This window comes from Balearica regulorum, chromosome 19, assembly GCF_011004875.1.
Source record: "Balearica regulorum gibbericeps isolate bBalReg1 chromosome 19, bBalReg1.pri, whole genome shotgun sequence".
Lineage (NCBI taxonomy): Eukaryota > Metazoa > Chordata > Aves > Gruiformes > Gruidae > Balearica > Balearica regulorum.
This window is the reverse complement of record NC_046202.1, coordinates 4,780,010-4,795,252: the sequence shown is the minus strand read 5'-3', so window position 1 is coordinate 4,795,252 and position 15,243 is coordinate 4,780,010. Positions and strand designations below refer to the sequence as shown.

At 42.5% G+C, this 15,243-nt stretch overlaps 1 protein-coding gene across 2 annotated transcripts in view; it reads left to right on the top strand.

The window, feature by feature from the left end:
* Positions 1-15,243, top strand: part of PIGL (phosphatidylinositol glycan anchor biosynthesis class L) — a 61,171-nt gene that overhangs the window by 29,386 nt on the left and 16,542 nt on the right. The window contains exon 3 of one of the 2 annotated variants that reach the window (XM_075771223.1): positions 10,182-10,272. The exons of the other annotated variant lie outside the window; for it this stretch is intronic. Within the exon in view, the coding sequence (XP_075627338.1) occupies positions 10,182-10,272 (91 nt within the window). The remainder of the gene's footprint in view (positions 1-10,181; positions 10,273-15,243) is intronic. 2 annotated transcript variants of the gene reach the window in all.

Sequence of the window (15,243 nt, the reverse complement as noted above, 5' to 3'; positions counted from 1 at the left end):
GAGAGCTCAGGGCATCAGAACCTCAATGTTATAGGGTACACCATGACTTCAAGAAGTAATGCTGCCATATCATTGCATAGATCGAATGGATTGCAGGAGATGGTTGGTTGCGAGAGGCTGAGGAGTCAGGAAACCTCGTTTTGGATGGAATTGGTACAGGGAAGCTGGAATGTTTTGACATGGGAAGCTGCATTTGGAATCAGGCCATCATCCTATTGAGATTTCTGCTGAGTTGCATCTGCATTTACATAAGTTTTGGCATGAGAAATAAATGTCCATGAAGTGACTATTCTGTGCTTTCTCTTCCTAGATGATTAATTAAAATGGCTGAGGGATTGATTTGGCTACAAGCTTCCTCCTGAGGTTTCTGACAGCAGTTTATTTATTATGTGGAATAGACCAAGGTCTGTCTCTTTGGTAGGAGCTATTATGCTTTTGGCTCTCCTTCTTTTTGAGGGTCTGGCCCATGCCATTAAGTCAGTGGCAAAGTTCTGTATGACTTACCTTGGCCAAAATCAGAACTGCAGTTTTTGACTGTACAGTGTGGTGTATTTATCATTCCAAGAGCAAACATTTAATATTAAGGTTGTGATGAAGTGGCACTAGGTTTATTTGGCATCTATAGGTTGTGGTATTTCAGTCATTCACCTCTGAAGGATTTTGCTGGCTACTGTGAGAGACTTTCTGTTCCTTCCTCCTGGGTTTGTACCCTTTCCACTGTGGACTCCTGGGCATGTTACAATGCATGTTGGGAACTTCATGTGCCAGTACTGTAGTAAAAACCTAGCTAGGAAGAACACACTGCATTCCCCTTCCGCCTGTCTGCTTCCTGCTCTTCTGCCAGGAGCATGAGACATCCTGCCCAGCAGTTTGAAGCTGGAAGTCTGTTCTGCTTGAACCAGTGTTAGTTGGACGTGGCTTCTTGGTGCACCCGGTCCCAAGCTCTGCCCTGCTTGGCTGTTCTTTTTTTTCAAAGCATTTTACAAAACAAAAGAAATGAGTAAGGGAGGGGTGAAGTCCTGTGGTCAGCTCCTTAGAGTCCTGGTTTTGCTGGTGATTTATATTTCAGTTTTAAAACGTAAATTTGATTGTGGAATTGCTGGGCTTTTTGTTCTCACTTAGGACAACTTAGACTGTTGGGCCCCAGATGAATTCCTAGGCACTATGGCAAAGCCAATAATAATAGTAAATAATGAAGAAGTGAGCACTGCTGTGAGCACTGCTATGAGCTATTCTGGGAACTGCCCGATCATTTCATATAGGCTTAATGACGTTCATTCCTTATAGTACAGATGGTGCTTTTGGAGAAATGTGGTCTGTGTTCTACCCCTATTGTCAAAAATATCAGAGTGGCCAAGACATCCCGAAGTGGTAAGTAACTGAGCCCAAGGACCTAGGTGGTGTTAGAGGCGAGTCCACCTTTTTTGGTTTCAAGTCTCTCCTCTGGGAGCTGACATAGACAAGAGCAGATTGTTCTGGGAATGTGGAGCAAAATTCCCAAAGGCCACCAACTGCTGTAGTCCATATGCGCTGTTCAAGCTTTCCACTGAGCATTTCCGTCAAACATCTTTTTGGCCTTGGGAAGGAGTTGAACTGAAGTGCTGCTACATATGTACCTTTGCCCATCAAATGTGCTCTAAGATCCCAGACAGTTGCGTGTTTGAAGATGTTTCTCTTATTAGAGGTCTGCAGATGAGACTGCCAGATGTTGCTAATGGGTCTGTTATTTGTCAGTCATTTGGGACAAATACCAGAAATGCACTTTGCCAGCAGATACTCAGAAAAAGGGTGGTGAATTCTTGTTTTCCTGAACTAGGAGGGACTTTAATGGTCTGCTTTTGTGCATACCTCTCTAAGATGTGAGTGGAATTGACTTAATTTCACACTGCACTATTGTCTGCTGCCCAAACCACATTTCAATGGGCCAGAAGAGGAACTGCTGACTCATAATTCAGCATGGCAGCCCCAAATCTCATGAGACTACTAAATCTGGCCTCTGTCTGATGTTTTCAGTGAACTCTGTTAATGGCCCCCAACAGATCACACAGAAGTCCAGCTTCTTTAAAATGAAAGGAAAGCTTCTTGCCCAGCACTTGGCAAGTCACTACTGGCAGTCTGTAGTGCTGGAAACTGCTGGTTGCGCTGGAAACAGGCTAAATGGTGGCTGGCTGAAAGTGTGTCACTGATGTGGGATCTGTGGGCCCCACTCAGGCGACGGGCACGTAGTATATTCTGGTCACATAATGGCTGTCAGAACAAAGGGCTGTAACTGGCCTTGGCTTGGCATGTAGTGTGTGTGCAAAATGAATGTGACTCAAACGTGAATGAAAATTGGGAATAGAAGGTAGCATAAAACACAGCACCTAACTTGAGGGTGAAAGGTAAGGGGGGGAACTGCTGTATTTTTTAAAGAATTCTCTTTAGGGACTTAAATTTAATTGTTCTGTTACTACCAGTGTTATCAGGGATCCATATATACTCCATGGCACTGTGCGGTTCTTGCAAACAACCCATTGCAGACTTTTGCTGAAACTGAAGTTAGGGCTTCTTGGTGTAGGTTGGAGTGAAGAAACTAGAGGTTCCTCCTTCCTCTGGCAGCTGAATTCAAAGCTGTGCATGACAGCAAGGTATTTGGTGCTTATTGCTGTGTGTCGTTGATGTGATGAGTACACAGGTTCTGATATGTTCTTCACAGTGGTTCCTGAGCATGTTCCAGCAGTACAGTAATAACATGAGTGTCACACACAGAGTGTGACTTTTGCACGTGAGACTCCCAGGTCAAGTTTCTCCTCTTACAGGTCATAGAACCGTAGAATGGTTTGGGTTGGAAGGGACCTTAAAGCCCATCTAGTTCCAACCCCCTGCCATGGGCAGGGACACCCACCACTAGACCAGGTTGCTCAGAGCTCCATCCAAAAAAGGTCATAGGTGTGCAGCAAAGAGTTGGGTCAGTGCTACATACTAAGTGCATGTCAGCCACGGATGTGATTTGTTGTATGAGACCAAGGATTGGACAAGGAGTTGTAGACGTATGCTGGAAATACTGTTCTTCACCAGTGTGGCCCTACCAGAAGTCGTGTTCTTAGCTGCAGCATTGCATGGTGACACCTTGCCACTACATGACCAAAGCAAGGTGCCCAATAGGTGACACACGCAAACCCCTGTCACGTGGTTTGGCAAACAGGGCCTCCATTGTTAGGATAACATTTGGCCCAGATGTCTCAGCTTTCCTTTGTGCACTGGAGAGTCTCTGGGGAATTGCAAACTTTAAATATTGCTGTGTTTCTGATGGAAAAGGATACGTTCCAAGGAGTATTCCTGATATTTGCAGCTGAAAGCAAAGCGATTTGTGATGACATTTGATTTGGGAGTCCATTCACTGTTTGGCACCAGCCCCTAAGGAAGTCCAAATGGCTCCAGAAGACATTATCCTCGTTGCAGAGATCCTCTGCACCATATAGGCATAGCTGTTCACCGTCTTCATAATTTTGGAGCTTTGTGAAGTCTTTTATATGTTTTGGGCTAGGCTTTCAAGTCAGGACTAAGACGTTGAACTTGATTCAATACTCCATGGGAAGACAATGCAGGGAGTAAAGGACAGGTTTGGGGGGTTCCCAGTACCCAGGATTGCCAAGACATTTGTTTTAGATTTTGATCTAGAAATGAGAGAACAGACATAATGTTTTTCTTAGAGGGATCTCAAGCTTCTTTACGTAGGTGTGAACATACAATTATTTCCATTTCACAGGCGTGAAGAGCCGAAGATAGGAAAGCTGTGACTAAATCAGTGATCAATCCAGGATTGGTTGAGCTGAATTTTGTTTCCTGTCTTACATGGCAGGGCCTGATGTAATCTCCAAACTAGTTTTTAAAAGTAACTTTCTAAAACTAGCTTTAGCCACTGCAGTTTCTATGCATTTCTGTTCTCGAAAGGCACTATCAATTGTTTTTGTTTAAAGACATTGAATATGAACTTGTTCCTACAGAGCTTTGTGCTGTAATTTATCAACAAGGCACTGAGGCACAGACGTCAAATGAATACCAGATTTCAAATTATGATAAGCAATTGTGTCATCTGTGTGAATAGACATTAAACTCTGCTGAGAAATCATCAATAATTCATTAAAAAAACATAAATGAGTACAGGGACATTTGGATAGGTCTTTGCAAACAAGAGTCCTGTGTTCTGTAATAATTCCTTTGAATTTAAACCCAAAGGATGCTTATTTCTCAGACAGAAACACATGATCATGCCCAAATCAAAAAATTTGTTCCCTAGAGATCTAATTACCATTTACCTTTGGGGAGTTATGGAGGTACTTGGAGTATTTTCTGTCAGAGGAGCACTGTGTTTTTACATAGCTCAGTGGAGAAGCATGCACAGCTTGCCTGGACTTTTGAGCGAGCTGCACGGAGTGCTCTCTGTCTTTTTGTTCCTTCCCTTTATGCATAACTTCTGCCCGGTATGGCCACGTTAGTGATGTCAGCACTTACCTGGCATCTAAACTTATTTAGTTTACCTTTGACATTTCTATAAAGTAGGTCCAAACTTACACATTACAAAAGTTAAGGATGAGAGAAAAGGATTATGTCCATTCTGCTTTCTTCTGTGAAATATTTAAAGTGTATTTTAGTTTTAATATTCCAGTCATTGACATTTTCCCTTCTTCCTTTACCCTCTATCTACACCAAAACATAAGATTCTTATTTCCAATCTTAAAATACAAATCTCAGAATAATCTGGGTTTCTTTACTATGAGGAGAGGGAGGAAGCTGCCGGTGTAAAAATTTCAGCTTGAGCTTCTCTGTCGTAGGTGGCTTTTCATTTGACAGTTAGCATCCTGGTTTAGTCCATTTCTCTCCTAAATTGTAGATTGTTATATTCCAATGAGCACACAGCATCTGTTCTCTGTTTAACATGATGTTGCAAGATGCTGATCGTTTGTCTAAGTGGGCTCTTTTCAATTGAATCAGAGACGTACATGCAGCCTAACAGCAATATTTCCCTTCTGTCTGTAATTGGCCATTACAGGAAGAGAAATTTATAAATAGTCATTAATGCAAGGATTTAGAGGCTCTGCTTCAAGATCTAGGGCTAGCCTGCCTTAACTTATCTTAGCATAATCTCAAAAATAAAAAGTCTGTGCTCTACTTTAGAGAGCATGAAATAATTTCTGTTTACACAGTTTTTTCAATTACTTTGATGCTGTGATATAAAGGTCACTGATTGCCTCTGGTCATCACATGGCTTTTTCACTAATTGCGCACTCACATCATTTTGTTCTGTGGGATCTTTTGCTTTTTGATCCAGTTTCAATTGCCCAGATGTTCATTTCATACAGTTAACTTTATACAAAGGGCATCCTTTGTTCCGATAAACACATTGTGGTCATTGTACTCAGCTGGGAACCTAGTGCACAACAGTTCACCTGTTTCCTATGTAATCCACCATCAATCTACCAACCTTTGTGCTGATTTAATGTAAAATCATTCACTGGGGAGAGGAGGGATAAGGATAAGGAGGAGATATTATGCAAAAATGTTTCCTGGTCCCTAGCCTTGGATTGATTAAGGTCATGCTGCAGGATAAAGAGGCAGTAAGGAATGGTAAAACTCTTTCATCTTGACCCTTTTGGTGTGCAGTGGAATGGAAAATCATGTGAGTACCTTGAAAGTTTTACTCTGGTGTCTCAGAATGTATTAATGGAGACCTTAGCATCTTCGAGAAGCAACTCTGTTGCCACCTAGAAAGGCTTCCTGTCAAGGTAGAGAGGGTGCTTGCCAGTCCCCATCAGGGTGACTGTCAGGGGCCTGAGGATTGCCTGATTCAACAGATTTCAGGAGGGACAGATCTCAAGGTTATTCTAACTGCCAGTGTCGCATTTGCTGTTTGCTAAGCCACGTGGCCATCGCATAGACTGGCTGTTTAGGTTAACTTAACCTTTAGAGCAGTCATGAGAGCTTAGTTCATGAGCAGAATAAATTCCATGGCAGGATTTGAAAGCAGATTGTACATATAAATGCACTAGCTGTTGCTAAAAGATCTGTGGAAGATGAGCAGTGGAAAATTGGATGGAGTTTGAGCAGTATATCATGTAGGAAGGGTGTAACTTGGCAATATATATTTGTGAAGGTTTTTAAATCTCTATCTTGGCCAAAAGAGACCTTCCAAATGACAGGAATCTAGCCATCTTGAGCCCAAACGTTCCTAGAAAGATAACCCTACAAAATTGTCCAGGATACTGGCAGGGATAACATTACTGGCAACATGCAGTGTTTTTTAATGGCCAGGGCTGAGGCATAAGAGGAGCTATGCTCCACAGCCCACAGCAGGCAAGAGGAGGAGGCCTAGAGAGGAGCTGGCATCAGGCAGTGATTTTTAACATTTCTTTCATTCAGCCAGCTGTAAGACTGCTGGGCAAGATCTGCCCAAGGTTGAATTTTGGTTTAACATGCTGATCTGATTTGCTGTAGCCCCCTTGTAGCTCTCTGGTGCCTGGCCCAGGATATCCAGGGCATCCACTGTATTCTTCCTATGCAAACCTTGGGAAGGGGAACTGCTGTCTGCTCAGCTTGGCAAGGAGGAGAGCAAGCAGGTGAGAAGAAGAAAACCAGGGGTCTTGTCTGGTTCTCACTAGCAAGAGTGGATGGATAAATAGAAAGATACAGGGATTTGTTTTCAGAACACAGTGTTTCCCATGACTGGTCCTGCTGAAATCAGTGAGCAGAGACAGACAGTACTCTATACTGCAGCATCTGCAGCATTATAATCCTCCATTTCTCTCTCTCTTTAGTCTATAGATCCCTTGGCACAGCTGTAAATTCCCTGTGCAGCGCACAGTGTGCTTTCACTGAAAATAGGTGGGAAAACAACATTTCTGGAGCCTTATTCCATTGAATTTTTTTTTCTTCTGCTTCTATGCATCTCCCTATTTTTCCCTGCATCCAAGCAGCCACCTGCATTCAGTATCAGTCGTGCGGAATGCCCATAAACATCACTTCCAGACTGTAATAGTTCGGTAGAAATGAGGCCAAGTGACCAAACCCCTCTACCCTTCCCACCAGCACCCTCCAGCAGTGTGACCCAGGAGGCCTCCAGTGCAGGATTTATATCTTGATCTGTCCCAGTGACTGACAGCAGCAACAAGATCTCTCTGGGGCAGAGGGCAGAGAGGGTGGGTGGGGAACCGGGTCTGCTGGAACAAGCTCCAGTCTGCTCCAGGGAATGTGCTAATTTTCACTCCTTTATAGTCCTTTATCTCAGCCCTTCGACCTTGAGCTCAGAGGCATTATCAGCCTTAGCAGAAAGTGTGGAGTTAACCATTTAAATGCTGAATGTGTCTGATACTAAGTCCTGAAGGTAAAAACACAATGCAAGCAACTGATTTCAATAGTGCAGCAAGTCTGTGGACTTTTCAGGTTTGGTGAGGACTGATTCATGATATTAGGAAAAATACTTTGTACTGAATAGATGATTTTGTGAACTACAGCAGTTTTCAAAGTTTGTATGTCCCTACAAAGTTCCTAGGGCATGAAGAGACCTCCTGTAAGAATGCATCTTGTATGCATTGCCCTACAGTGTATATGAACTTGGTTTTCTTAGTCACCTCTTCATCTTTACCTGGACCCAATTATTGATATCCAGAGCAAAGGCAGAAAGTTACCGGTCTCATGCTTTCTGTGGGATCCCTACTATCATGGTAATGCTTAATTTTTCAACTTTACAAAGTATTATACAAACTCTTACCAAAAAAAAAAAAAAAAAAAAAGGTGATTTCAGTTCTGCTACTGACTTCTGAGTGGAGTGACTTTGGGCATGTCATTTAACCTATGTGCCTCTGTGTCACTTTTCATGTTTGCAGAATGAGCCAAGAATACTTCAGTGGGCCATTGTGGCTATTAATGCATTATGAATGTGCTTATGTACATGTATGTCTTGTTTGGCAGGATCAGCTTCTCTGTCTTTGGTGCCTGACTAATTTTATGCAAGAAAAATAATGCCTTTTTCTTACTGGGAGTGAGTGGTCTCTCCATAAGCAGCAGTAAGTGGATAGAAGCAGATTTTTTTTCAGAATATTCCTGCCTAATCAGTTCAGTGTTCATGGAGTTAATTTGCTCATGCCTTCAGATTGTTTTGTTTCCAGGGATTCTAAACCGTTGCCTCCAGCTGTTCATTTCCATTGAAAGAGGGTGATCTTTATCTGTCTAAACTAGTTAAAACCTGCTCCACTACCGGCAGCCTTTTTGGAGACAGCCCAATAAAGCTGAGTGCAGTGGCTATGACACCAAAGCCTTGTGGACATCATAAATTCCAAGCCTTACTTTTTTTTCTGACCTCTCACTGTTGGAGCACCCCGCCTGTTTTAATAGGATTCTTCACTTCCTCCACAGCTCCATTTAACTCCTGTCCAAAAAGGGGAATGGTATCAGCATTGTAAGTGGCCAGTGAAGAATCCCTTTTAGACTAATTTACTACTTTATTCATTATCAGATTAAGCCTTGACATAACCTCAAAGATACCATTTGAGCAACTGAAGCACTGTTAGACTTGCACTTAGACTCTGCTCAGTGTGCACGTTGCTTGGGATGTTTTAGTTGAAGCATATTTTTAAAATATGCTCCATTTAAAGGTTGCTGTGGTGTGGTGGGACTTTCAATACCTTTGGGGTCACCAGGGCCTCTTCCTCTTCAAACATGAGATGTGAAATTTTTTGTCTTCAGCAGATGAGATGCAGGTTTGTTAAGTTGAGGCAGCCACCAGATGTACCAAAGAATCTTTGCTATGATGAAATTCATATGTCTTGTATACATCAGGCAAAGATGCTGTCTACACAAGAGATAATTGCAAACAACAGAAATTTCTGTTGTTGGTAATACTGCTACAGCGACCATAGAGAATGTGTCCACTAACGTAGAAAGGCCTTCCCTTGTTGCTGGGGTTTCTAATAGCACATTATTTTGGCCTGTGCTGAACAGGAGTACGTAACACAGTGGGTAAAACGCTAATGGTCAGTTTGTACTTTAGACTCTTCCTTCTAGTACTACTACTACTGTTAACAGCGGTGGGAAAATTTGTGGCCAGAAGATCTCTCATGAAGACCCAGGCTAAGCTTTACTTTGGAATGTGCCAAGGAGACATTTTCCTGTTGTTTTCTAGCAGATGTTATCATCCTTGCTGTCTGGGGAGTCAGCAAGGCCTGAAGAGTGTTGGGAGGGGAGGGAGCGCCCCTGCACTCCGCAGCAAACAGCTGGATCAGTTCAGATCCAAACCCATGTGTCTGTGTGAGCAGGCTGTGTAGTCCCTTTTCTGCTAAACCACCTCACAGCAATTATCAGACTATCAGAGGAGGGGAAAAGGTCTGAGAAAAAGACCAGTTTAACATGTTACTATTGGTCTTTAGCAGCTGTGTGTTATCCTATTGTTACTAATAACTTTTTTAACTCTGCAAGCAATGTTTTCGTGGCACCCTTCAAACATAATGACTGGGGGGGTCAAATTCAGCTCTCACTTGTGTAAATATGGAATCATTCTCTTGGCTGTCTGGTGTTACTTTGTATTTGGCTCATGGTCCCTGCCCCTAGAAGCCTGCAATCTAAAATACCCAGGCAGAGTATTCAGTCACAGTATGCTTTGCATACCCAGTTGGTATGCAAAGCATAAAATAAACAGATGAAGAACTACTATCAAATCCATGCAATATAATTATGGCGCTCTTGTCCTCTGCTTAAGGTTAATGGGTTATTCCTGTATAAATGAGAGCAGGAGTTTGCTTGTTACTTTTCATATGTAATTCACCAGTAGATTATGATTGGAAAGTCTTTCAGGAAAATGTGTTTTAAAAGGGGTTTTAAATAGAGAAAGAAATTTGATTGGGATGAATAGAGAACAAGAACCATTGAACCAAATAGATGTTGCTTAAAGTAAAGCAGTCAGAAAGTCTAGCTTAATGGTAAGAAGAAAGAGAGACCTTGGCAAATCTATGAGGAGGTGTTGGAACTGCTGTTTCCCTTTCAACCCTCCAATATACCAGCTGGTAAGACTCTTAAGTAAGGTTCAGTGGTTTTATACAGTAAATAAATGTGTCTTGATTTCATTCTCTGATAAGAGGATCTCTCTTTTCTAGCATGGTCTTTATAAAGTTCTCAGCAGTGAAGTGACTAATTGCCCTTCTCATTTTCAGGGATCTTCCAGATAATCCTGCTGTTGAATGGGACACACAGCTCGTCGCTGCCTTTGTGCTAAAGCATATAGAAGCCAATAACATCAACCTGGTAATGTGAAACTTTCTACAGCATAGGCAATTTCCACATGACTTCTGAGCTAGTGTTCTAGGCTTTTTCCTTCCCTCTGAAAACTTTGTTTGAAGTCTTTAAAGTTAGGATTTTGCTTCTGGAGTCTCCGTGAAATAGCCAGGGAGGGAAAGAGAGAGTATACTTACTTGTTTTGAAATATTTGCTTTATAATGTTTACCCATTTCTCTAGCTAGATCTTATGAAGCTCTTGTGGGTTGTAGTGTCACCAACCTGCACTGAAGTAAAACCTTCAGATCGGTTAAAAACTACAAATTCTGTTGGAACTAGTAAGTTTTACTTAGTAGTAGATTTTGGGGCTGATTAATTGTAGTAGACCTGCTGAATAAGCCCAGCTGAATTTTAGGTCTAAAATGATACCTGAAAGCAATTTTGCATTTGGTAGTGTAAGACATTTTGTGACTATTTGTCCAGCTCCTATGTCTTGACAAGTAAGACATGGTCATTCTGATCCTCTTTCCAACACTCCAAACAACTGCTAGAAGTTCAGAAGAAATAGAATTACTCCACTGAAAAGTATGGAAAAGGATGATGGTGTAGTTTGGATGGGTCTGTTCTCTCTGGAGATCTTTCTTTGCTTCCCAGTGAGAAATGAACAGTGGAGGAATTTTGCTTTACTAACTCCTCAAATGTTTTCTACGTTTTAAAGCAACCGTTTTGCCCCTGTTGCTAGGTTTCATTGTTGAAAAGAGCCCACCTGGGATTTAGGCTTGCATTTAGGCTTAGATTTGAAGTACATTGGCAGGGGTGTGTTAGAGGGCTAGATTACAGAATTATAGGTCGGGATGGAAGAATATTAAACTGGGGAGATTTTCTAGCACTGGTATAGTTTCAGGGTTTTTTTCCCACAGAACAGGAATAAGGGCCTAAACCTGGAAAAGGTTGTGTTCTGTTCTGTTGAACCTTGCTGTGATCAGGCATGTCACTGTCACACACTGATTAACAGCAAAATCACAAAACTCTTAAAGCCCTTCAGCAATTCACAAAACAAGAAACCACATCTCCTGTAGCATGAAAGCCCCGTGAGCACAAAAATCAGCATCATACATCCAAATTGTATTGATTCTGAGGCTAATTTTCCATGAAATTCATTGCTGTGCGCTGAGACAAATGCAGTTTTCCCAGACTCCTTTTGTACCTCTCGCCCCATGAATAGGTAGGTTTTAATTTAATCTGAAATCTCCTAACATAAGAGGATTTGTATTGCATGTTGGTGAGTCTCACGGGCACTAGGACAAGTGCACCAGAACCCCAGTAGAAATTCTGAAAACACTAGAACTCCTCTAGATGGTTAGAAAGGGTTAGGTCTTTGCCTCAGAGGAAATTAAACTGTTGGTGCCGGGGGAGCCAGGAGTCTGCCACTAACATAGGATGAGCTGAAATATAAAGTGCAGGGGTTTCGAAGCAAGAAACATGCACAGTCAGGAGTGCTGTCCCTGCTGTGCTGCGGGTGTTGGGTGTAGCTGTAGTAACAGGGAACACGGCAGCAGGGCCCATTGCATTCCCCTCAGTGCTTCCCTGAGCACCACTGAGGGCACATTACTGCGGCAGAACACATCAGCAGGACCAAAGGCAACTGAAGCAGCTCCTTGGGGATGGTGGTAATGAACTGCTCTGCAAACTTGCATTAAGTGTCCCAAGTAATCACACAGGTCTCAGATATTTGCTATAATTCCATTCATTTAGGAGCAGACCTAGTTTGCCAAGAACAGCAAGGCAAGCACCTAATTACCTTTGTCAAACATTGTGCATTTTAAAACTTCAGAGCTTGCTGTATGTTAGCCACTCTTGGAGCATCTCTGCTGTCCTAAGACAATGACCTTGCCTTGAAAGGTAAACTGAGTCTATTTTTCAGTAATGTTGAAATTGATAGAATTGGCTTAACATGTTAAAAGAGCCTTGTCAAAATGTAAGCTAACAGGGTTTCAAATACAACAAGCTAACTCAATGGAGTTTACATGATTGGAAGACATGCATTGGTTTAGCTATCCTAGCAGGAAAACTTTCCCAGTTCTCCTGTAGTCATAGCATAGACAACGATATCTTTTACTTATGCAACATATGTGTCATCTGGCAGTGGAGAAGCCCGCTGCAACTCCAACATGTCTGAAAGGAGAGATTGCAAGGCAAGGAGTCACACCATGCTCTGTGTAGTTTTGTTCCATGGCATAGTTACTCATTTCCTCAGTTGCCCTGGAAGTCCATGAGTAACTCAATCTTTTTGAGAGCTACATGAGAGGGACGTGTTTCATCCAAGCTCTAGATTAAGTAGTGCAGACACAGAAATGAACAGTTGGTACAGTCAAAGCCAAAACTAATTTATAGACTTTGGAAATTATTTCCTGCCTGCTGGATTTATAAGCAAAAGCCAGTGTTGCTGGGAGAGGCAGCCAAGGCTAGTCTGTCTTGATCCAGATTAGAAAGTACTTGGCCTGTAAAAAAATAAGTTACATAGTATTGAGTGAGCCCCAGGCGGGGTCTAGATTATGAAATCCTACTCTTCAGGATCTTGGGTTTATGGTAGCAGAGCTTGGATTAGGAGGTGACATTCAGACTGTGTTTGGGGCAGATGCCATGCCAAGACTAGAATTCAGCCATACCACATTCCTACAAGCTGCTTTCCACTATGGAGTGATGGAAACATCATCCATACAACTGTTTGTGGAAGAGTCCCGTTGTCTTGGGTCAACTCCAAATCAGCATAGAAAGCTAGATCCTTCTACAAATGGCATTCAAGTTGGAGTTTATGTCTGAGAGGGTGAGTCCAGCTCTCGTGTTTTGGATCCCAGTCTCTACACTCCTAAAATTTGGGAGCATTTGAATGTGCAATGTTTATAGAGGATTTTAAATGCTTTTGCAGAACACCAGATATGGAGTGCAGCACGTGGAGTTTCCTAGAGGAGGCAAAAGAACTGGGACAGATTTGGCATTCCTTTTCCTCCCTTCCTCACTTATGCGGCAGTCTCCTCAGGTGGCATTTTATGGGATGGCCCTTCTTAAAAAGGAAAGAGACCTTTCTATCCCCAGCAGTCAACTTGAGCAGATGTGTGCTCTGTTTGAAGCACTGGATGATGCCAGAGTGAGGGAGACCCACAGCTTTGAGTGCTTTTTTCCTCTGATGCACATGGTGTGTAGAGGGAGCGTGGACTCCAGACCTCTCAGGATTTTTCTCTTCTGCTAGTAATTGAGTAATTTCCTCTGTGCTCTCCCTGCTCCAGAAGGGATTTCTGGACCTGTTTGTCTTGGCTGTTGCTCTGGCTTCCACTAGTGAAAGCTCCATTTCCTGAATACCAAGGTCACCCAGAAGAAAATGCAGCAACACCAACAGCAGCGGCTCCCATTTCAGAACAGGTGTGGGGAGGGAACTCCCTCTTGCCCTAAAGATTTCATTGAGCAATAATTTCCACATCAAGTATATTTCCTATTCCAGCCTTTTGCTTCCAGAACTGGCTAAGCCTGTTTTTAACCCAGAGAGTTTCAAGATGTTCAGGTTTTCTCATCCTGCCCTGATTGTTTGCTTGATTTCATCATCAGCCTGCTTCAGGTTATGTGTTAAAAGCAAGCACACCAGCTAGCTGCACCATGTGGAAGAAGCAAATGCTCCCGTGTGAAAGTATCTCCAGCATGTGAGAAAGAAATTCAGATTTGTTATCCATAAAATTAATCCCTGAAGCCAGAGGAATATATTTACATGTGACTGCTGCCTGCTTTAAGTCATGAGCACCACAGGGATGCTGTTTAGACAACAGATGTAGAAGCTTCATACTGGCTAGCGGGGACATCATTACTGTGTCAGAGCCAGCCTGTGTGCTGGGAGGGATCTCTAAAGGAGAAAAGCCAATATTTCAAAGGTGGTCTCTTTGCAGATAAAGTGGATGCCACCGTGGCCAGGTCAGTCTGCAGGTACCTTGGGAATTGTACTTACAAATTTGTGTATTTGAAGAGACAGGCAATTCAGGTGCAAAGGCCCTAATAGTAAATTAGACAACATCAATTGAAAATTAACTCCATGCCATCTCTTCAGCTAGCTCAGATGTTACATAAGCCCAGCAGCATAAGAACAGCAGCTCCTATTTCAAAACAGATGTGGAGAAGAAAAACCTCCAAAGGTGTTTCTGAACAGATAATTTCCATGTTAAGAATATTTCCTAACCCAGCATTGTGCTCCCACAGTTGGCCTGAGCCAGTTTTGTCAAAACAACGATTAGCTTATTTAGTCTGCTCACTAGAGTCTCTTATCTCGGTCTTCTGGTTTGTTCTCTTGTACCCTCCATAGAAGGGAAAAAAGTGTATTTTGGCTTGCCTGGGGTTTTAGCTTGGTTTCCTAAGGAAATAAGAATAATGCAATTGTATTTATATGTGTGCACATGCATGTTTCAAAACACTCCAGAGTCTATTGGCTAATTTCAACCACATTTGACAGCAAGGTAGTAGTCTTAAAAATGTTATGTTTGTACAGATTACATGAAAATAAATCATCAGGCAGAAGAGACAAACCCTCTCTGTGTCCCCATTTAGTAAAAAAGTTTAGAGCAATTCCAGCCCTTAGCAGATTCACGCTATTACTCACCTGCCTAGGAATTTATTCGGCCTGCAGTGAGTGGGGTACATTGTCATCTTAAGAAAGTGCCACTCTAGGTAGGAGTGACTTCAGAGCACGTTTTTTCCTATCTGTAAAATACAGGGTGCTGTGCTCATTCCCTGAGCTGTATAGAATGTAACAACATCCTTCCCAGATGAGCTACTCAAAAAGCTGATATCCTTAGAGAGAGCTTAGCACCGTGCCAGAGACCGTGCAGTCCCTGCAGAGCGCCTCTCGGGAAATGCTGATGTACAGCAAAAGCAGCCAAAGACATAATTTTTCTCCTTATAAAATAAGGGTTGACCAGAAAATGCTTCTTTGTACCTGAACAAAACCAAATTGGGTCCCAC